The 22,446-nt window shown below is 42.9% G+C and overlaps 1 protein-coding gene and 1 long non-coding RNA gene across 2 annotated transcripts in view; one reads left to right on the top strand and one right to left on the bottom strand.

The window, feature by feature from the left end:
* LOC119475536 overlaps positions 1–22,446 on the top strand; it is a 146,024-nt gene that overhangs the window by 33,252 nt on the left and 90,326 nt on the right. The window lies entirely within an intron of this gene.
* Positions 1,158–22,446, bottom strand: part of LOC119475534 (reticulon-4 receptor-like 1) — a 98,715-nt gene continuing 77,426 nt past the window's right edge. Inside the window, exons 2-3 of the mRNA XM_037748339.1 lie at positions 6,310–6,764; positions 1,158–4,223 (exon numbers count right to left, since the gene is read on the bottom strand). Of these exons, the coding sequence (XP_037604267.1) occupies positions 3,324–4,223; positions 6,310–6,764 (1,355 nt within the window). The 3' untranslated portion in view covers positions 1,158–3,323. The remainder of the gene's footprint in view (positions 4,224–6,309; positions 6,765–22,446) is intronic.

The following is a 22,446-nucleotide window of genomic DNA, read 5'->3' as shown; positions in this document are numbered from 1 at the left end:
CTCCCCCTCTCTCTCTCTCTCTCCCAATTGTCAGCTTTGTTTTACAAACCGAGCAGTGATACTGTCTCTCAGAGGCACACCTCTTCCTCTGCCCTCGCCGGCTGTCAGGCTGGATCTGCTGTGACAGCGGGCATGCTCGGTACACCGGTGGACACGCACACATAATACACAAACACACACAGACGTGGAACAATCCCGGTGCCACGTGCATTACCCAACACACACACGAATGTGAACACAAACGATCAAAGCGGACGTAGCGCATGCTAGCGCTCCATTTGACCTCACCTTGACCTGACACCTCCCTCGCAGCTAATACAGCTCGACAGATGTGTGTATTTGTGAGTGTGTGTGTGTGTGTGTGCTTACAGTCATTCTGATGCATATTTTATATGAGGATGCTGAGTGTGTGAGTGAAACTAGGGCATGAAGGAGGCCAGAATATATCGTGGTTAAATGTGGGTGTGTTTCTCTCCCAGCAGTAGATGAATGTGCGTACTTATTCCATTACCTTTTTCTTTTACTATCTAACTATTTTTTCTTTTCTTGCATTGGCTTATCAGTCAGCCTCAGGGCTCATTTTGGAGGTCTGTCTATTAGCCACACATACACACACACACACACACACATACAGATGTGCATGTTATAAAAGGGAGGCAAACAAACACAGACCACCTCAGCCATTTGAGGACACTTTCTGTTTAATGTTATTTATAAACAGCTTTTGAGTCTGGCATTGTTTGATAACCACATACAAAACATATTTGGGTTGCACAAAGGAAGAGAGGAGAGGAAAAGAATAAGGAGATAGCGAGGGGGGGGGAAGGAGGGAGCAACGAGAGAGAAGGAGGAAGAGAGAAAGCAGACAAAGAGGGAGGGAGGTGAGGAGGAGGAGGAGGAGGAGGGAGGCAAAGACAGAGGGATGAATATGAGGATAGAAAAGAAAACAGGAGGAGCAGGAGGGAGGGCAGTGTAGTGTTAGTGTACTGTATCTTGAATGAGTCAGGAAAACCAAAACAAAAAATGAAATAATGATGATAATCGTATTGAATAAAAAATAAAGTTCCAGCTCCTAGCTCCCTGTTTATTTTTTTAGGGAACTACCGAGACAACAACGGAGAGTTTTTTTTTTTTTCTTTCTTCGTTTTTTTTTTTTATTACAAAAAAAGTCATCCTCACAGGAATAAACAGACACAATTTACATCACCTCTGGGTTTCACAGCAGCACAAACAAGTTCACCAGAAGGGGTCTCTAATCCTACATGTCAGGAGAATGACACCAGTGACAGGCTTCGGTTTCTGTCCCCAACATTTAAGATAGATAGACACGTAAAAGGCGGGGCTCAGCAGGAAACGTTCACAAGCAGGGTACAAACGTGGCCTCCTGCTCTTTGATTCCCATCCAAAATCACACATTTCTAGCTTGCCAGCAAACCGTACTAATAACTTCTTGTGCTTTTTTTTATCAGCATGTCATGATTATAAGTCATCCTTTGCATACAAGGGCGGCTCCATCTCTTAAAATAGAATTTATAACTCTGTAATGCTATAAGAAATAAGCATTACTGGCTAGTTAAGGTACCCGGATGTGCCCGTGTGCATCTGTACAGGATTCACCATATTGTAGTTGAGCACTTTAAGTGAATGAAATGGTTCAGGTCTAAAGTCAAAACCTGTGGTGCTCTTGCTGTAGGATTTGAAAGCCCTGGGCTGACAGGGGGGTTAGTAGTTTTGCAGTGTGACAGGAAGGCTGTGAAGGTGATCGGGCTCCGTTTAGGGGTGTGTGTGTGTGTGTGTGTGTGCTTGAACCGCTCCAGTTCATGCAGGTGTCCCATAGTTCTCTCTGTCCTTGTCATATTTCCTGAAGAAGAATCCGGAGCCTCAGAAAGTGGCGGTCCTTCTTGGACGTAGCAGCATTAATATCCAGCTCTCCAATTGGGGCTCGTCAAGTCCGTCTGTTTTGGAGCGCAATAGAGAGGACAGAGATGCAGTAGAAGTTTGTTAGTATCCTTTGCCCCGTGGTGATCATCACAGATTCTCAACTGCTGTTGTTTTCCAGTTTAAACAGTTGTTGACACCGTTGCAGGAGATATATTGTGGTGGTCATCAGGACTGCTCCCTGACTGTAGGGCATTTGAAACCCTCCTGTGGCTATTTGGATCTGTGCTTGAAGGATATATATTTGTCCCATCGGCCTCCACAGCGTTACAGAGGAAAAGTACATAACAGTTTCTGGAAGTTTAGTGAGCCAGGCGCTGGCCTCAGCTGTTCCTTGGCCTGCACGTGTTGACCTTTCAGGCTCATTGAGGCCTCTGTTTTTGTAGCCGGTGAAGAGGTTGAAGAGTGAATGAAACCATCCCTCATTGGCCACTGGCTCTCATTAGGCACTCTTATCTAGTGTCGCTCTACCCGCATGGCTTTAGTGTTTATTTTTTTTTAGTAGACACACACTCATACAAGCAGTGACACATTCATTCACTCGCTCATTTACACTGACTGTGACCGGTTGGCTCTTTATAATGAAGGTTGGCTTTTGAATGGCTTTTAAGTTGATGGGTTTGCAAGGACAACAGACTCCTTTTTAACAGGACTAGTTTGAAGAATTGTTAGTTATAGAGTCATAGATGTGTCATAACTCCAGGTGAGTTTAAAAGGATTCAGATTTGCATTAAAGTGGGTTCACCTTCTTGCGAGACATGTAGTAGATATATAGCGATTGTAGTTATTACCGCTATGACTCATTTTACCGCCACTTATGTGTGCAGTACTTTATTTCTGGATCTTAAGGTGCTGTTGAGTGAGCAGCAGCAGTCATGACAGTTATGAATGACTAGTCTTCGTCTCAGCGTGAGTGACAGATGAATGGTGCACTGAGAGAGCGCTATTGTGTCAAGAGGCCTTGAACTGATTTGATTTTATTGTGCGTTCTTCTCGCTATTACTTGAATGAATCATTGGCTTGTTATTTTCATGTGGCTGTAGAGTTTGTATAAGTACACAAATTTAGTGAAGCAATCGATGCCCGCGGAGACAAATGTAAAGTTTTCCTGATGTTTCCCTTGGTGACATCATCAAAGTAACGGGCTAAATTGTTTTCCCTGACTTCCATGTTTTGATTATGACTCGTAAAGATTCCTGCCTTTTAATACTGCAGGGATATTTGGACAGTAGATATTTGATAATGTTCTTTATACACAGTCATGTACACACACACACACACACACAGTTATGCACACATGCCTCATTTAAAGAGCCAGGGCAGGGTGGTTCAGGAGAATGAATCATAAGGTTGCATCACCAGCACAAAAGTGTCCGTTTCCTGTCTCAGCGGAGGATGACAGAGATGAGTGACAGCAGCAGAGCTGATGGTAAACAGAAAATAGAATCTGCAAAGTGTGACCCTGCTTTATTATTGATTCTCTGGACCCCACTTGGTGGGCCGACTGAAGTTCTGGGGATGCACTTGTTCTTCCTCCTCGCAGTTCCAGACAGGTCATATTTACCTTCGTCTGGAGTATAGTCTTTCTCACCCCCCTCCCGTAGTACCTGCACCTCATTGATCCCCCCTTTTGCCTTGCGGCCCCGTCGGGTGCAGTTTCTGCGGCCTCCCTTAGGTGGCCGCGGGAGGGGCGAGGGCGAAGGCAAGCTGTACTGATCCCCGTGGGGCAAGTACGGCCGCTGATGGTGGTTGTGATGGTTCCTGTGACGATTCAGGTGGTTCAAAGACTCCCCAGGCTCCGTCTCCCCACCTGGGGCTCCGTGTGCATGACCCTCGCCTGACAGGCAACTGGGCAGCTGCTCTTTCTTCAATGATTTCAGGTCCTTCTCCGCCAGCTCCGGCGGCGAAACGCACATCAGAGAGGAGGTGGAGCCTCTGAACCTCCGCAGCCAATCCCAAAGCGACAGCGCCTTGCAGTCACACTCCCAGGGGTTGTCGTTCAGTCGTAGGTACTCCAGGGCCGGCAGCAGAGTCAAGCAGGATCCGGATAGCTCAGTCAGGGAGTTATTAAACAGGTACAGGGTGGTGAGGCGCCGCAGGTCATGGAAAGCCTGGCGGTCAACCCACTGGATTCGGTTCTGGTGGAGAAGCAGGCGGTCTAAGACCCCCAGACCACGGAAGGTGTTCTGGCGAAGGCTCCATAGTTTATTGCCGTGCAGGAAGAGATGACTGAGGTTCAGAAGGTCGATGAACAGATCGTCCTCCAGGAACTCTAACTGGTTGTCCTGCCAGGATGTAGGGGGAAGATGAAAGATAAAAGAAATGCTTAAAATGGGGTGCCATGCATTGAACATCACTTTGATATTGTATGATGCATTCATTCGTTGTATTGTGATATATTGTTATTGGAAAAAGAGCTTTGTATAGCTTTTAACTTCTGGCATCACACAAGAAATGAATAATATTACAGTATTATAAAGAATAGGTTTGCCTTATTGCACAGAATACATCAACAAAGCACATTAAGTGCAGGCAATAGCTGGACTATGTAAGGAATTCAAAGTGGGTATTATTTTTGGATGCAGGATGGTTGGATAGTCGGTGATCTGTACAGCTTCCAGCGGGCAGTAGCTAAAAAAGTGGTGAGCAGTGTAAAGACCTTTGCACACTAAGTTTGTATTTTTCGTCGAAATTGTTGCATGTTTAAAAATAAATACGAAATGACATCTACACACCGACACTCAAACTTTTGTCCATCATTAAAATTTTCGGAACAGGTTTTCTGCGCTATTTTTTGCATCCGTCAAAAAGCAAAAGATGGTTGTTTGACTACTTGGAGCCACTGCCCGTGCAAACGTCATCATTCAAAATGGCATAATAAACATTCACATTGTCTCCCAGCACAAAGCACTTTATCTTTACATTCTGCATCCCTCTTTCATTTCTTTATCGTAGATTGTGGCAGGTGATTGCAGAGGAATGGTTGCAAAACAAAGGATGTAGGAAAGATTAGACAGTAGTGATTATGCTCTAGGACACTGGTTCCCAACATAGGGGTCCCGACCCCCACTAGGGGTCGCAAGGGGTGTAAGACAACTTTTAAATAATATACAGTTGGCCTATATCTCAGCATTTCATTCAGTTCTGTGAAGAAAACTAAATGAAATTGTTATTTTTAAAGTTTGGATTATTATTTAAGATATAAACTGAAGAACTGGAACAATGGCCATGCGTCAGGGAGAAGAAAACACTGAATTTTTCAAAGAAAGAAGACTATTAAGTATGAATGATTGTTAAGAATTTAAAAATACATGATGCAGATAAAGAATTGTATTAAAAGTTCATAAAAATAACAGGGAAAACTCATCTCTGATGCAATATTCGCAAGAAATAATCTGCTCAAATTCATCCAAATCACTCATTTTACACAAATATCCTGCCTTTTTTTGCGATTATTTGGTTTAATTGTACAGTTTATCAGTTGTTCTTATTGTTCTGTATTGAATATAATATTAAATATACATAAAATATGTCACTTTAGTCAGTTTACTCAATGATAGAAAAGGGATCCCTTTTAGGAACGGTTAGGAACCACTGCTCTAGGTAGCTAAATGATAGCTTCTTGCTTATTTCATTCATTCATTTGCCCCGTTTTGGACTAGCGCTATATATTGCACCCACGTAATTAGTTCTTTTATTATTCTTTTTTTTGCAAAAATTCGCAATAAATAGAATAATAAAAGACATTGGACTCAGTGTGCAAGGTTTCTGTGCGCAACATTTTTAATTGGATGATGGATTAGAACAAACGCATACGAAAAACACGGACTCGGTGTGCAAAGCCCTTAAGAGGTGTCAGAGAGGGTTTTCTTTGACCTTTGAGTTGTGCGTTTAAGGTCGAGGAGTGTTAAAGGCCAATGGTCGTGGGTGATTTACTCACAACTAGCTGTAGGTGTTGACAAGCTGTTACAGATGAGGTGAGAATGCTGTCAAGCTGTAACCATCACCGCACTCACTCAATATCAATTGATTTTCCCATCAATAATATGTATCCTTTCCATATACTACAAGCTTTTCTCCTCATAAACCCACCATGTAAATAATGAAATCATATATGGATTTGTGTGCTCTGTTTTCCTACAGTGGTTGATCACAGAAGCTATTCTGTAGGTTACTTTAATGTGAGGGCGGCTTTGCCGTATTTTCTCTGCACTCAGGATAACAGCTAGCATTTGATCATCATCCAATTAAAATAAATCAGAATAGGCAGTAAGTGCTGAGCCAGGCTGATGGAGAGATTACACCATAATGCGATTGTTGGTGGCAGATGCAATATACAGTAGAGATAAAAGGAGGCTGTTATCCATGTACCTGTAGGTAGAGATACTGGAGATTATTGAGGCCCGCAAAGATCCCCGGAGGCAGGGTGATCAGGCCGCAGTGGTATAGGTGCAGCGCGTGTAGCCGACCCAGGCCAAGGAAGGTGTCTGAAGCGACGGCCTGCAGGTGCCGGTTGTCCCCGAGGTCGAGCTCCTCCAGGCGGTCGAAGCCGTGGAAGGTGGAGGGTTGTATGTAGGAGATGTTGTTGGAGTAAAGCCACAACATGGTGGTGGTGGGCGAGAAGTGGCCGCGGAGCAGCCGCTGGATCTTGTTGTTCTGCAGGAAGACGCGCTCGCTCTGGGCAGGGATGCCCTCAGGCACGGCGTGGAAGTTGTGCGCCTGGCAGGACACGGTGCTAGGTGAAGTGTAACAGATGCAGTGGCGAGGGCAGGGCTGAGAGAGATCCAGGCCACACAGCACCAGCAGTAACTCCACCCCACCATAACCTGAGAGAGGAGAAGAGAGGAGAATGACAACAAAAGGAGATGAAGGGGAAAGAGAGCGTGAGGAAAAAGACAAGCAGAATTAATTGAATTCATACAGCAGAGCTCCTGTTATCAGACACATCTTAAATGAAACACTCATTGCTCTCAGTTTACAAGGACAACAATAGGCATGGTTCAGTGCAGACAAATTACAAGGCTGACACAAATCTCTTTCAAACACACATCCACGTACGCACACAGACATTCATGTATTGTCTTTGAGAGCTATCTCTATTGAGAGCTCATTCTTGTCACACATTTTCCTTCCCGAGCTGTTCACCCTTAACCTTAACCTTGCATACCCTTTACTGTTATCTTTATCTTAAACTGAATCACCGCGGTCAGGAGACGATAACGTTTCTCTCCGGGGCTGAAGCAGGAAAAGCCAACACTAGGATCAGCAGTGATTCATGGAGAGACTGTCATCTGGTCAGCTAACATTACTGCCAAGCAGGTGAAATATAGAGTGATATTGTGGTTTTAGCTGACGTGTGTCGCCTCACTGTTTTGAGCGATGCTCGTTCATGTCTATTTAGAGCGAGCAAGCGCGAGCCCGATGCTGACTTTCGTTGACTTAACGGCCACAGGTGTCGCTGTTAACAAGCATTTCTAAAAGTTACAAACAGTCCCTTTAAGTGGCTAATATACTTTTTGCTGTCAGCCCCGTCCACAGCAGTACATTGTTTTGGTTCTGTTTAGTAACTCCTGTCTGCTTCTCCAAACTGGGGTCGCGTTGACCATCATCTACTGTAGGTAATACACTGACTATGGATAAGTACCTCATACAACACCACTTCAAAACACCCAAACTATCCCTTTACTACCAAGAGGCCCCTTCACCACCACACACAGATGCGTAAAAGCACTGCTCAGGTATACAAACTATATATTGGAGCAGTGTGTGCGGTCTTGTGTTTTTCTTTATTGTGTAGTATAGTATGATTGTCACATTTTCTTTATGCGTTCGTTGGACCAATCTTCACGATACAGCAGACACACACACAGCATCCTATCACGCACCGCACAGCGTTATATCTTTTTGGTTATCCTCTAAAGGCGACAGAAAATCAATGTTTCTCCTGCTTACAAGTGATCATGCACCACACCTGTAATACATTCCCACAATAAGGGAAAGCAAGAGGAATAGAGGGAGAGAGAGGAGGTGGAGGATGAAGCGGGGATCATCTGCAGCATGCCTGTGAAATGGATATTACTTTTTGTTTTCAGATTCCCTTCGTCTCACTCCTTATTTATTTTTGATTTATTTATTTTTTCTTCTGCGTTAGATCACTCATACAGTGTTTGATGTATTGTGGGGCCAGAGAAGTAAAAAGAAAGGGGACTGGAGTCATGCTGATCCAGGGATTAATTTCCGGACGAAGAGAGTTACAATATGAACATTAGGTGCTTACATGTGTCCAGCCTTGTGTGTGTGTGTGTGTGTGGCATGGACAGATGTGATGGACAGATGTCAGTTCGTCCCGGACACTGCTGCTCCGTAAAGAACAGCATGTTCTGTGATGTCAGCAGAGGACGGAACAGTGTTATCCTGTGTGGTAAACATGTGTCCGTGTAGCTCTGTACACTTGTGTAACCACGTACACACCAGTATGTACTGTGTATGTTCGACCTCATGTCTCTTTGTTTACCTGACATTTCATCTGAAACCTATTGTGAGAGCAGTGTCTGTTGTATTTGACAAGGCTGACCTTTTTTTAAAAATAAAAAAAAAAACCCACTGCTGTCGTCATGGCAGCCCATCTTCTGTCCTGTGGTGCCAACAACAAATCAATACTGTGCAGTTCTCTTTAATACTGTATGAATTAATGAATATTTAACATTTATGAATATAGATGGGGGGAGACACCACAGGTGAATAGGGTAATAATTTTAATACAGTACACCATGAACTTTCCACAGCTGATTACTTGATTCGGGATTTATGAAATTGTATGTTTAAATATGCTTGAGGCATGTGCTAAGTTGCATAAATTTCCCAAACAGAAATCTGAATATTGGATAAAGCCAGGTTCAAAATTCTTGTTTCATTTTGTTGACATATTAGGGTCAAAGGTTTTTATAGAGGCAATTTGGATATCTTTTCATCACTCTATAAATCGTAAAATACAACAGACAGACATAAAAAAGACATAAAACAGACATAAAAAAGACAATTTCGCCCTGTTTTTAGGAATAAAATGTTATATATATGAGGCTATGAATGTTATATGAACGAACTCCTCTGTAAAAAACTTCAGAATAGAGATAGAAAATTAAACTGGAAAGTTTGGTGGATGTGCTACTGAAGTGGAGATTTCTGGCTCAGAGTGAGAAAAAAAACGTCATTCTGAGAAAACGGCCTTCAAAGATGTGTTTTGTAAAATTCCATACATTCTGCAGGACACTACAGGTGAATAAGGTCAAAAAATGTTAACTAATAGATATCAGCATGAAACTAGCCCAGTTCATTACTTACAAGTTTACAAGTTTTCCGAAATGTAATGTTTGAATATGCAAATGAGGCATTATCCATCGCTAACTTTTGATGAATTTAGGTGAAATCTACAGACGTAAATAGACAAAGTGTAGTACAATAAACACATAAATGTGTATTTTGGATGTTTTCTTTCCACTAGTCTGAAAGAAGACATGTTATGGAAGCAAGATAGCCCAAAATCTCAAAATTGATCAGTGTATGAAAAACAATGTTTTTCCCTGTAGTGTCTACAACATCTACTTAATTATATGTGGATTTTACGCTTGTTTGTCAATTTATTAGGGCTGTCAAAGTTAACATAACGCGTTAACGCAAATTTGTTTTAACGCCACTAATTTCTTTAACGCATTAACGCAACTTGTGATTTTTAGGTTGTAGCGAGATCAGTTTTAAAGCTAGTGAGAAGATACGGGCATCATATGAAACTAAATTTTGGTGAGGAAATATTGGCATGGCCATTTTCAAAGGGGACCCTTGACCTCTGACCTCAAGATATGTGAATGAAAATGGGTTCTATGGGTACCCACGAGAATATTTGTCATCGTTTTGTGTTGGTAATTGATTTCCAATAATAAATATACATATATTTGCATAAAGCAAGCATATTTACCTACTCCCATGTTGATAAGAGTATTAATAACTTGCGATAAATCGCGATTAACATTAACATTAACTATAATGTACCTTATGATTAAACATAATAAATACAGGATTGGGAACATTCCTATTGCCTCTAAACGGCTCTCAACATGTTGACGGTGTACCGCGGCTCGCAGCTAACGGTGCAAACAGCGTCAACAGTGTTGACAGAGATAACAGTGCTAACCTGGGGGGGGAACTGGAGGGTTGCTGATACGCTTCCACGACGGTGCCGTCGATCGGGGTGGCGTTATCATCTGTAACCGCCGTATGTGAGCAATGCAGAGCAGTGGCCATGGGGCACGCTCACATGCACTAAAAGCACGCACGGTCGGCCCGGCTATGTCAATATACTGTATCTTCTCACTGGAGCATCATTTAACACACATTGTAATATTTGTCCACACACAATTTTTTTTCTCACAGTCTGTCTATAACTTTGATTGGTCAAACGTTATTGTTATGAGCTGCAACGTTCAGCGTGTATTCAGTCCCCGGGGTAATCAAAATGATTTTATCTCTCTGTTCTTTCCTCCTCCTCTCCCTTCTCCTCTGCTTTATCTGTCCATCTGTGTTGCCCTTTGCTTCATGCTTCTCTGCCTCCTTCCTCCACAGCTTTATCTTCCTGCACTGCTCTGTCTGCCCCGCCTGCTGTGTCTGGTAATTAGGTATAAAGCTTCTGCGAGTGTGTAAAAATATGTAATGTGTTATAGAGCATCTTTGACTGTATGTCTGTATGTATCTGTGACTTTGTGTCCTTGTAGTAGTGAGAATCGCTATCATTATTTGAATAGAAGTTTCATTAGATCCATTGAGCTTATACATTTTATTGTAAAAACTGACATGGCCGTGACATTTAGTTCTTCATGTATATCTTAAGGTCTTCATTTCTTAGTAAAGTAAGTTCTACATGCGACTAGAAAAGATTCCATAAATGAGAGTTAAGCAATTTTCTGAAAGGATAGGATTTGAGCAATCATCAACACCGATCAGCTGTTAGTGTAAATTTACACTGTTAATCTCACCAATTGGGTGTTCCCACTAGTCCCATTATTTATTTTTTTTACATTCAAATTGTCTACAAGTCTGCTTGACATGTTCTTGTGATAGTGCTTCTAGCGGTGTTTTGCATTTCCACTTGCTTTGTCTCTGCCTTATGTTTACCCCTGCAGTCTTTCATTTTTTCTTTATGTATTTTCATCATCGCGTTACATCTGACTTCCTTCTTCCTCTGCATTGCCTCTTTCATTCGTTCCAGTTATATCCTCTATATATATTTCTGCTTTTTATTGTGCAATATAGTGTGTACATAAGCGTTTGAAAAAGCGAATGTCCCTTGTCGTGCGTGTATACTGTACATCTGAGCCCATCTGAGGGAAATGTGTGCAGATGTGTGTACATCTCTGCTTGCTGCTTGTGGGTGTTTAAATGTATAGATTGAGAGATGGAAGTGATATATTAGATAAAAAAAGCTGCAGACTGCCATATGGCTGTAACGCTGACGGCAGCAAATCTCCATCCAGTCGTTCAAACATTTTATTTATCATTTCCCTCGTAAAACAGGGAATTATCTCACTTATTGATCTGCTTTTAATACTGTAGCAAGGCGGCAAACGAGAAAAAAAGGTTTGCAGTTCAGTGTTTCAATTAGAGATGTTCCGATACCATTTTTTTTCCATCCCGATACCAACTCCTGAGCTTGCGGTACCAGCCGATACCAAGTACCGATCCGATACCAGCGCAATAAATATAATATCTTCATTGTTTTTGGGCTGTTTTTGGGCTGTCTTTGTGGAATTTATCTCGTCGTTGGAATGTGGTTTCCAGCGTTTACTTCGGCGGTTCGTCCTTTGTTTTCCCCCCTTTGCCTTGGTGAAGTCGCATTGCTCTTTCGCCTGATGCGTCTTCAAATATTCTACATTGCTGGTGCTGAAATTGGCAACACTAGCGCCATCCCTCGAAACGGAAGCCTTACATACTGTACATATCGGCGTTTTACTTCGGCTACTGTATCAGAGCGGCGAAGAAGAATTGATTTCCGGTTAAACAAGTTGATTTCTTTCTGGGTTAATAAATGATGTTATCAGATCGGTGCATAGACTGGCGTACTCGCAGATACCGAATTTTGGGCAGTATCGGTATCGGAATAAGTCTAGTTTCAATGTTTTTTGAAAAGTATGTCTCTCAGCACCAGTGAGGGAAAATCCCCAATCCTGTATCAGCAACAAATTCTTGATACCTTGTTTACCAATGTTAACATGTTTTCAACCATCATAACACCACATCAGCACATCCTTGGATTTACTACTGTAGATTTTCAACTGCCTTCAGCTCCGCAGCACTGGCATGGCCTGCAATGCATAAATAGACAACTAATTGCAAATCAGCAATTAGCGGAGGCATCAGGCTGGCATTAAGCCAAGCCTCCGACCTCCCAGTAAGGAGCGTCAAGGTACATAAAAATATGTTTCAACACTAATTCTTCATGAAGCATTTCCCTATGTACTGCTGTTAAATAGGGAAATTAATCAGGGTGAGTTTCCATAAAAGTGATTTGTGCCCGGTGTGAATCTCTGGTGAAGGGGGTGTAATGTTTTAAAGCTCAGTTGATACCAACTACCTTCTTAAGATTGAAATATTTTGAGTGATTTTGTCCACCGGGCGCTGTGTTGAACAAGGGTGGAGCGCGGTATGTGGGCTGCAGCTTAATTGTCTTCTGTTTGCCTGTGTCAAATCATTTTAAAATTTGATTACTTGAATATGGGAAAAGGCAGCAATCAAAGAAAATATTTTCTCTAGGCTCCTTTTTCTCTAGTGCTCATCATAAATTACCTGAACAATAATACTACACAATTAGAACCTTCAGTCACTACACATACATACGGTATATAAGTATGTGGACACACGAGCATTACATCCACACACCATGTAATTGCTAATCATCTCATTCCAAAACAATGGGCATTAATTTGCCGCTATGTTGCGCCCCGGTAGCTCAAGGGTTAAGATGCTGACCGTGAACCACAATGTCCAACTAGGGACATTTTGTTGCATCTCCCTCATTACCTGTCGTCTCTCCACTGTCTGTAATAAAGTACTGGAAAAGCTTTTCGCAAGATTTCTGAACCTGGCTGCAGGGATTTGCATTAATGAGATCAGACACTGATGATGAGCGATGAGGCCTGGCTCGTAGTCGCCGTTCCAGTTAATCCCAAAAGTGTTGCGAAGTCAGGTTGAGGTCAGAGGTCAAGGCTCTGTGCAGGCCTGGAGCTTGCAGCAAACTGGACCTGGCTTTGTGCAGGGGGGGTTATTGTCACGTGAATACAGCAAAGCGTCATCCTCAAAGTGTTGTAAAAAATAATTGGAACCATGAAAAACAGCCTGAGACCAAAAGAACCCACAGTCTATGGCGAGCGGTGTCTACATTGTGGCCATATTGTGTAATTCTACTTTTAGAAAAGCGACTGTCTTCTACACCACACCGTCCAAAGATGTTTTGCTGTTCAAATTCCAGCCTGATTGGTTCATAATCACACTGGTGATGATGATGTCCTTTTGTCCTCTGGGTTGGTACACACACATGGCTTTCACTTTATACCACTAATTGTCCATTTCAGCAAGTGATGCCTTTTTAATCACAACCCTCACTCATTTTCTCTCTTTTGCTCTCTCTGCCTCTGCATCCGTTTCCCGCTGGTTGTTTGTCTAAATTCTCATCTTAGCCTCCCCGGTTAGATGTTTGCTGAAAGCTTCATCAAGCACAGCCAGGGTTCAATTACAAGAGCCATCTCCCTCCTCTGTCTCTCTCCCATCACTCCACACCAGTCTTAATGTGCAAACACACACACACACAGAACAGGAGCACACATACACATCCTGCTTGTCAGGCCATCATCACAACTGCCTCCCAACTACAACTTGGCATCTGGAGGAGACACCTGCCACTCATTCTGGCAAACACAAGGAGAAAGTAACGGAGCGGGGAATGTGAGAGAAGACGAAGAGGAGGGGGAGCCAGCGAGAGGGGAGGAATGGGCAAGATCGTACTCAAAGGGAATGAGGAGCTCTTAAAACATGAAAGCAGAGGCAAGGGGAAAGAGGCACAGCATGGCGGTGTGGGAGGGAAAGAGAGCAGAGCGAGGAGCTAAAAAAGGATGATGGGGTGACAGGGATCTACTGCGAAGCGTAGACCATTATATAGGTAGGAGTGTAAATGTCTAGTCTGCTCTGCACGGAACACAACTGTGACTTCTGATGAGTTGCCAACTAATTCTATGACCTTCTGTGAGGTGATTCAGATTAACACTTGCAAATTGATTAACACAACTTGCAGAGAGAGAGAGAGAGAAAAAAACATTTAGTCACACTGAAACACATGCATTCTCTTGTGCATCCAGGTGTACACTCACACGGCCGCGGGGCGCATACACCCACATACAGACACAGATAATCAACCCTAATTAAGCAGCAGTGGCAGGATTTAACCAGAAAAAAAAAAAAACGCAAGAGCAAAAACCGAGTTAAAAGGAAGAGAAATAACAAAAAAAAAAAATGAGGAGGCAGAGAGAGAGCGAGAGAGAGGGTACAGGAGGAACGACGGCTAGCTCACACACTCAATATAGATGCTGCTCCTCTCTTGTTGGTGGTTGATTTAGCTTAGCATAATCCCAAAGATCATTTAGCGTTGCTCATTCAAATGGTGATAAATCTCTGGCAGAGTTAATGAGAGATTTAAATGGCGTCATTGCCTCAAAGACACAGCTGAAATATCTCTGCACTATATAATCCTCCCCTCATGTAATACAGTACATAACCATTACATCCATCTTCATATTGGAGACAAATCAGGTCAATATCGCCGGCTCTGCACCAACGATCCTCTGCGGCCTCGGAAATTACTATTTCGTAGTCTTGAAAGTTTCTTTTATATAAAGTCCTACTTATGTGACCCCCAACAGAAACAAAATTAAACAAAGCTCACAGGCAAATCACTGGCTGACCGGCCAGAGTAGGATCCATGATCCTGTCTGGTCACAGAACATCTTAGAAGTTGGCGTAGTAATGACTTTGGGATCTGGTTTAAAGAACACAAATGTTGCAGACCGACAAAGAGTTTCTGCATCTATCGGAATACTCTTTTTTTAAATGTATTTCTTTTTTTCATTAGAGTGTCCTTGATTGGCTCGAGCAGGATGAGTTGCTGGCAGTGGGCAACTTCAGAAGTCAATGCTGAAGTGCCTTAAACTTGCATTCTTTCTAACAGCCAGCAGGGGGCGACTCCTCTGGTTGCAAAAAGAAGTCTGATTGTATAGAAGTCTATGTGAAAATGAGCCTACTTCTCACTTGATTTATTTCCTCAGTAAACATTGTAAACATGAGTTTATGGTCTCAATCTCTAGTTTCAAGTCTTCTTCAATACAACATGATGTTCATTTAATAAATCATGGTCCCATTTAGAGTCAAATAGACCATAAAGCAGGGTATGCTTTAGGATGTGGCTACCTTGTGATAAACAGGTCGCTACTGCGGCATTGTCCGGTCTGGGTGTTGTCTGTGTTTTCGTCTTACAACTTTAACCCTTTCACAGTGTGTTTTCAGTTCATGAAAGTTAATTATAACCTTTTAGGCACCTGATGTCTTGTTCGGCGTTGGTTGTACTTAGCTCCACCCTCTCGTGTATCTTCTGGTTGTAAATAACCAAGATGGCGACGGCTAAATATGAAGTTGGCGACGGCCAAAATCCAAAATGGCAAAGGCCCAAAAATCTAAATGGCGACAGGCCAAAAAACTACGATGGTGAAGGCCAAAATGCCGAACTTAAGGCTTCAAAAACGGCAGTCCACAAACCAATGGGTGCGTCACGGTGACTGCGTCCACTTCTTATATACAGTCTGTGTTTGCTTGCCAAACAAACAACCAAACTGATATGATTCTTTGTTATAACTTCCATGTTTGGTTGTCTTCTACTACTCAGTGCAAGGATTTTCATCAGCTGATACCAGCTTTCAAATCCGTCCTTTCTTGTGAATATACAGTGTCAAAATAAATGGCAACAACATACTCACTGTGATGGACTACCCATCTCAAGCAAGTTGATGTCTTTAGTATGTACATCGGTGGCTGCCTGTGTAGATCTAAACACTTACAGTATAGTATACTTTGAAAAATAGCCATTGTTAATGCACTAAAGCACGCAAATCCACCAGTTATGCTCCTTTTTAATCTTGTATTATAATAAGAAACTGTGGACTCTTTAACCTCAGGATCCTCAGCCCAGCGGTGTCTCTGTGCCTCTGTCCAGCAGGGAAGCAAAGTGCTTAAAGTTGAAAGAAAAATCAATATTCATTATCATGAAGCACCTTAAGTGGTACCTCGCCTTTTTTTAACAAATCCGAGAAGGCCTGCTTGAAAGCTATTTTTCGAGGTATCTAGGTATCTCTATAATTGGTGCCGGACCGGTCCTGTGTGGTCTCTTCTCCCACCGCCTGACACTGCCCGGTCTGATTCTCTGCCCCTGGCCTGGCGTTGTGACATCTGTTCCGCACATAACATGCTGGCCCATTAAAATGATACACACACACTACTCTGATCAGGGCGAGTGTGTGTGGGTGTGGGTGTGGGGGGGGGACGGAGACAGAGAGGCAGAGACATTGAGAGAGAAAATGCAAAAATAACCTCTACCCTCTTTGCATGCAGTAATTGGGTCATTTGAAAGGCTAAGCTTATCTCAACACTAATCAAGCTCTAATTATACTCAGAAAAACTTTGCCCACCCCTCCCTCCCGTATACACACACTCTCCACATGCATAATCAGATGATGCAGGTCACAGCTTTCCCTATTTAACTGCTGCCTATTAGTGGAGGGAAGATGTGAGCGAGAGTACAGTAGTGGTGCCGCCGCCGCCGCCGCTCTCGTCATGCCTCGCAGGAACCACGAGACCGACAGGGTGACATGTGTCGATGGGAAACAGGAGCCATGTTCAGACTTGGATCAGGATGTGTGGCACCTCCTCCTCAGGCATCAAACACTAATGCATTCAGGCACGCAAGGACACAGGAAGCCCGAGACCCACACACTCCTTTTACTCTATACACAGAAACGCCAAGTACACTTGATCATGAAATAGGTGAAAACAAAAAAGTGAAAATATTGAATTTAAGAATATCATTTGCACTGCAAAGACTGCTTATTTCTGAATTACTTAGAGGTACTCCGGTTCACAATCGGATGCTCATTTTGAGCCCTTTTTCGCTTCACTTTCCATTCCCTAAGGTAATATCAGAGTATTTGAGCTGCTTTTTATTGAAAGAGAACCTTGTTTATTGTAAACTGATGTGATCACTTGAAGTAGAAATGTTTGGGTGCGTGGGAACATCAAATCTGGGTGAAAGTATTTTGTTGAAAACGAGCAAAAAAAAAAAAAAGAAATACGATAACGATGCTGAAAAACGATGAGGAGTACACTATTCCAAACAATAACACACAGGCTTGCAGGCATGAATGCAGATGCAAAGTGACACCCATACACACACTAACACACAGATCTACACCCCCAATGGAGCTAATTCACAGGAATTTCACAGCTGACTGACCCTGATCTGGCAGAAGGCATCTGTGCCTGCTGAGATGGTGTGTACGAACGTGTGTGTGTGCAGTTTTAACATCTGTGGAGTGTGTGTACATCCACACACAGCAGTTGAGGTGCTGGTTGCCCTCTCGTGTCTTGCCATGACTGGATCTGGAACGCTCTTTGGCAGATATCCTCAGCGGAGAGCGGGGAGAAATGAGCCTGTCCAAAAAAGCCAATGAGAAGAGGAAGGGAAAGTGCAGCATGGGGGCGAGCGGCTTCTTCTCTTAATAGCTGTTTGTCCAATTCCCCCAACACTAGGAAAATCTCTCTTACTCTTCTTGTGACTACATCATTCCCCGCTCTCTCCTCTATACACTGCAGGTATGAATCACCCTTTGTCACCCTCCTCCGCTCTCCTCCCTGTTGTTCGTTTAGTTTCCCATCTGTCTCTATTACAAAGACTGCTAAAAGTACATCAGGACTTATTATTGCATAAATCTTTCACGGGCGATGACTGTCTGCGTTCTTGCACCTTGTTTTCCCACAGTGTTTTGTTTTTAGCGAGAAATTTCCGTCATGCTCGGGCATTACACTTGTAAATCAGACACGCACAGATTGGAGAAAAAAGCGCAAGACGAAACGAGATGAAGGGTTTACAAATCCAAGTGTCCAGAATGACAAGTGAAGTGAGCGATTTCAGCGCAGTGACATGTCCGAGGGATCATCTGTCACCGGGGCTGTTTTATCGGATAACACGCTGTTACTGCACACTTGCCTTGACTGAGCCAATCACAGACGGGCACGGGCCTATTTTTCAGGCTGATTGGCCAAAACAAGCGGGGGAGAATCGGCATCAGGTCCCTCATTAAACAGGCTCCCCGTGAAGAATGATTTTAAGCACTATAGAGCTGTCAGCGCTTGATGCGATCAGTTTCGTTCCAGAGTGAGTTATCTAGCAGCTGACAAATGTGAAACGTACAGCAACAAAATGATTAATGACTTGAGAGCACAAGTACATATACAGTACTGTGCTGGAATGAAACTGCCTGATCAACCCCGTCCATCTAAATCCTAAAGTGTCACACTGAAATGTTTCTAATAGCTTACAACTGACAGCGATTTTAAGCGTTCTCACAACACCATTAGCATGATATTAGTGTAGCAAAGTGCTATACGTCCCCCCTCCGTTTGGCCGGCGTTTTCTCGTTGACATTTTTCACATCGTGGCGTTTGGAGGAAAATACATTTAGGTGGCACGACAGAGAAATAGCGGAGAGAAGACATCAGTCAGGAAATATGAGAAAGGCAGTGAAAGGGAGAGGAAGGATGTGTGACAGGCGAACAGGAGGAGGTGTCGCAGCTTTGCTCCATCAGCTAAAGAGAGATGGATGAAGCGAGAAGAGCATGTCGGTTAAACTCCCTCAATCAGTCATGGGATCTGGCTAATCTGAAGGTTGCCGGTTAAACTCCGCCATCAGTCATAGTGTTCGGCTTCTGCGAAGGTTAGAATCATCTGGAAATGTCTCGTCCTGCTCTTCTCCCGCTTTCTAGTCGGTTAAGCTGCATTTTCCTCCGCTGTTCCTGTAAGGCTGTGCTGTTTATTTCCCAACTACCTTTTCATTTTGATCATGAACCGGTTTGCCCTCCCGTTTTGGAGGTCCTGTTTCTATTTGAAGAGATACTCCACTGAAAAGTGGCTCTGAAAGGTTCGTAGTCTGCTCCTCCATGGAGGATAGCATGCTGTACAGCTTTGATTCCCACCCGGTTACATACTGGATTCCACTCCCAGTCTCAGCATGATGATGATCTCTAAAAATTCACAGAAAGCCTTTAAATCACTCCTGCTGTACAGTCATCTTCTCTACTGTTGAGTTATATGCTCACCGTCTGTCCACACTTTGTCACTCTCTGTGTTTTATTGCTGATCTTTTGTGACTTCCTTGAATTTTACACCCTCATAGAAGACAGATAAAAATAGCCAAAGGCACACTGGCATTGATGTGTTTGGATATCTGATAAATCTAAAAATACACTCAAGGTTTGCTCTATAAATAACTTTTCTGTAGTGCAGCATGAGAGGGATTAAAAGAAGAAAACGACAGTAGTGCTTTATATACATTAAACACTGTTTCTGTAGTATAAATATAGGTTTACATGGAGAGAGGTTCTCAATTTAATTGATGTTGTTTCTAAAAATGTCCAGTGTAGTGTCTAAGGGCGCTTTCACAAGCCAAAATTTAGTCTGTTTTAATCAAACTCTGTTGCGGTTCATTTGGGTGGTTGTGAACCCAGAAATCATACTTTGGTGCGGGACCAAAACAGGCGCTCACGAGAGGCGGTCTCAGAACCGTTTCTAATGGTGCCTTCAAATAGGGTCGTGGTTACCGTGTTCACAAGATGAGTCCGTTTGAACGCCCTCCTCTTGTGGTATACATGACCTTGGGAGTGGAATGTTTCTGAGAGGAGAGGGGATTTGTGCGTACAGTAGATCAATGCAGAGTCAATGTCTGCGATTCCCTGCACAGAAGTGGCAGCTTTTGAGATGAAAAAGATGAATTCGCTCCTTGTCACACGCCCCTCAGCAAATTCTATTTTTTATTTGGTCCGCTTTAATTTGTGCGCTGTGAAACCGAATCGGACTAAATTGAAAACGAACCAGAATGATCAATTTTACTCTGATTCGGACTAGCTAAACGGTGTCTCTGTGTCCACACTAGTACGTGCAACCACGTCTATATTTAAGTCTGACTTCAGGGGTCAGAAAAGTACCAGGAGTTGTAAAGTTTGACATGTTTTTGATTTAATCTGTTTTCCTCATGTGAAATGAACAACAGTGGAGTGGAAAGCTCTCGGTGGCTTTGTTGGAGTGTTGGAGAATGGATGTACACCAGAAATGATGTGGCATGGCATCAGTTGGCATGATTCGGGCTACGTTTGAGATTTCTTGACAGTGAATATTCCCACACTCGGCCACCATGACTCAATCACTCCATTCCTCTTTATTCTATTATTATATGACCTTGTGTCCGCATTTGTATGCTCCCTTGTTTCCTCTCTCTCTTTGCGTTTTATTTATCGTTGATTGCAGTAGCACTCAGTTCATTGCCACTATTTGTAGAGCGTAGTTCGAATGAGAACAGTTCACACAAAGGTCTGCGGATTATCCACGGTAACTGGGACACTGTCTCTGGGAAGACATGTCACTGTTGAGGTTTTCAGATGTCATTTTTCAACGCTTTGAACATCACAGAATGAAATTCGATTCACCGCCATTGTATCTGGGTGGCGGCAGAGGTTTCAGAGATGGATGTATCAAAGCCTCGGCAAATCAAACTAAAACTATCTGAGTGATAAGGTACCCACAAGGGTGAGAAAATGAGAAAATATTTTGTGTGATTTGGGTGAAACAACTCTTAAAATGGTTTGGTTCATGATTTTGGATCTACAGAGGCTAAACTCAAGACATTTCCCTTGAACCTCTTTTTTTTTTTTTTTTTGCTTCTTTTTATTCCACAAGTAATTCCATCTTTTTTTCACACACACACACACACACACACAAGGACAAGGGTTCTTCAACAAAAGACATCTTCGTGATTTTGAATTAAACTGAAACATTTTATTCCAGGCAGAGTGACTCGGCTCTCTCCCTCACCTGAGGCGAGGAGCGAAGAGAGAAGCGCACCCACAGTGCAGCGTGTCCCTGATCTTTTTCAGCACAGGGGCAACGGCACTCATCACAACTCCATAAATGTTTTGATTTCCTTCCTCAAGGCCACACACGGCGCACACAAAACACGCCTGCATACGCACACACACACACATGTGAGCACCCATTGAAAAAACACACATCATCACTGTGCTGGAGTATAACACGTGCAAACACACGCATCGCTATACCCACATTTATATGCTACGAAGCACGCATTTTTGCTTCCATGCAGAGACGTGTACTACTTGGATGGTTTCGCAAACGCACGCCATCCCATGCACACACACACATTGCACAACACGCCAAAACCTCACACACAAACGCACACACCAGCTTGGAAATGAATTATGAATGCATATCTCCGACTCCATCCCCTCCCCCGACTCAGTGTGTCCGTCCACTCAATCCACCTTCACCTTGGCTACATAATCCGCTCAATTTCTCACCCGCTTTGTACCACCTTCCTCTGACCCCTCTCTTCATACTGTTTCCACTCCTCTATTCCTTCTCCTCATCTTCCTCCTCCTCCTCCACCTCCCAAATTTGTCTTTGTATCTGAATAAGGATTGACCCGTGCAGCGTGGCTCTGAATACTGATGCTTCATTTCAAGGATTGTTCCAACATTGGATAGTATAATGTGTGAGAGAGAGAGAGAATTAGTGAAAATTGATAGAAAAGAATGTGTGTGAAAGTGAGGTTTCCAGTCCATGTGTGTTTTAGGGGTGATAAAAAAAATGTATTCACCTATGTATCGCGATTTTTATTTTTTACGATTTTTAAAATAATTTTTTTAATGCCAAAATTGACATATTTGCCTCATTTGAGTCTATGCGGAGTCGGAGATAGAAGGAAGTTACCGCTTGTCCCAGTTGGTTAAAGCTCTGTTCTGTCTCCATGATCGCCGTTTCAATACAGCTGAACTCACCATGTAGTTGGTCACATACATATTACCTGTTAACAACCAGGCAATCAGTATTTACTGTGCCGCTGCACAAAGATGTCAGTCAAATCTCCATTTTATGATAGCGCATGAACGACAACAGCTGCGCCATGTAATCGTCTATATTGACGTTTAAAATGAGTGATGACAGAGAAAGTTAGATGCGACAGAAAGTTAACTTTACTGTCACTATTGTCATATTTCAAAGCCTTTGTTTCCTTCCCTGAGGCCTGAATTTATATATTTTAAACACTCATTTATCAGAAACTATTTTGACGATCAATT

This window comes from Sebastes umbrosus, chromosome 17, assembly GCF_015220745.1.
Source record: "Sebastes umbrosus isolate fSebUmb1 chromosome 17, fSebUmb1.pri, whole genome shotgun sequence".
In the NCBI taxonomy this organism is placed as follows: Eukaryota; Metazoa; Chordata; class Actinopteri; order Perciformes; family Sebastidae; genus Sebastes; species Sebastes umbrosus.
Note: the sequence above shows the minus strand (reverse complement) of the source record. Positions and strands in the feature narration are given on the sequence as shown.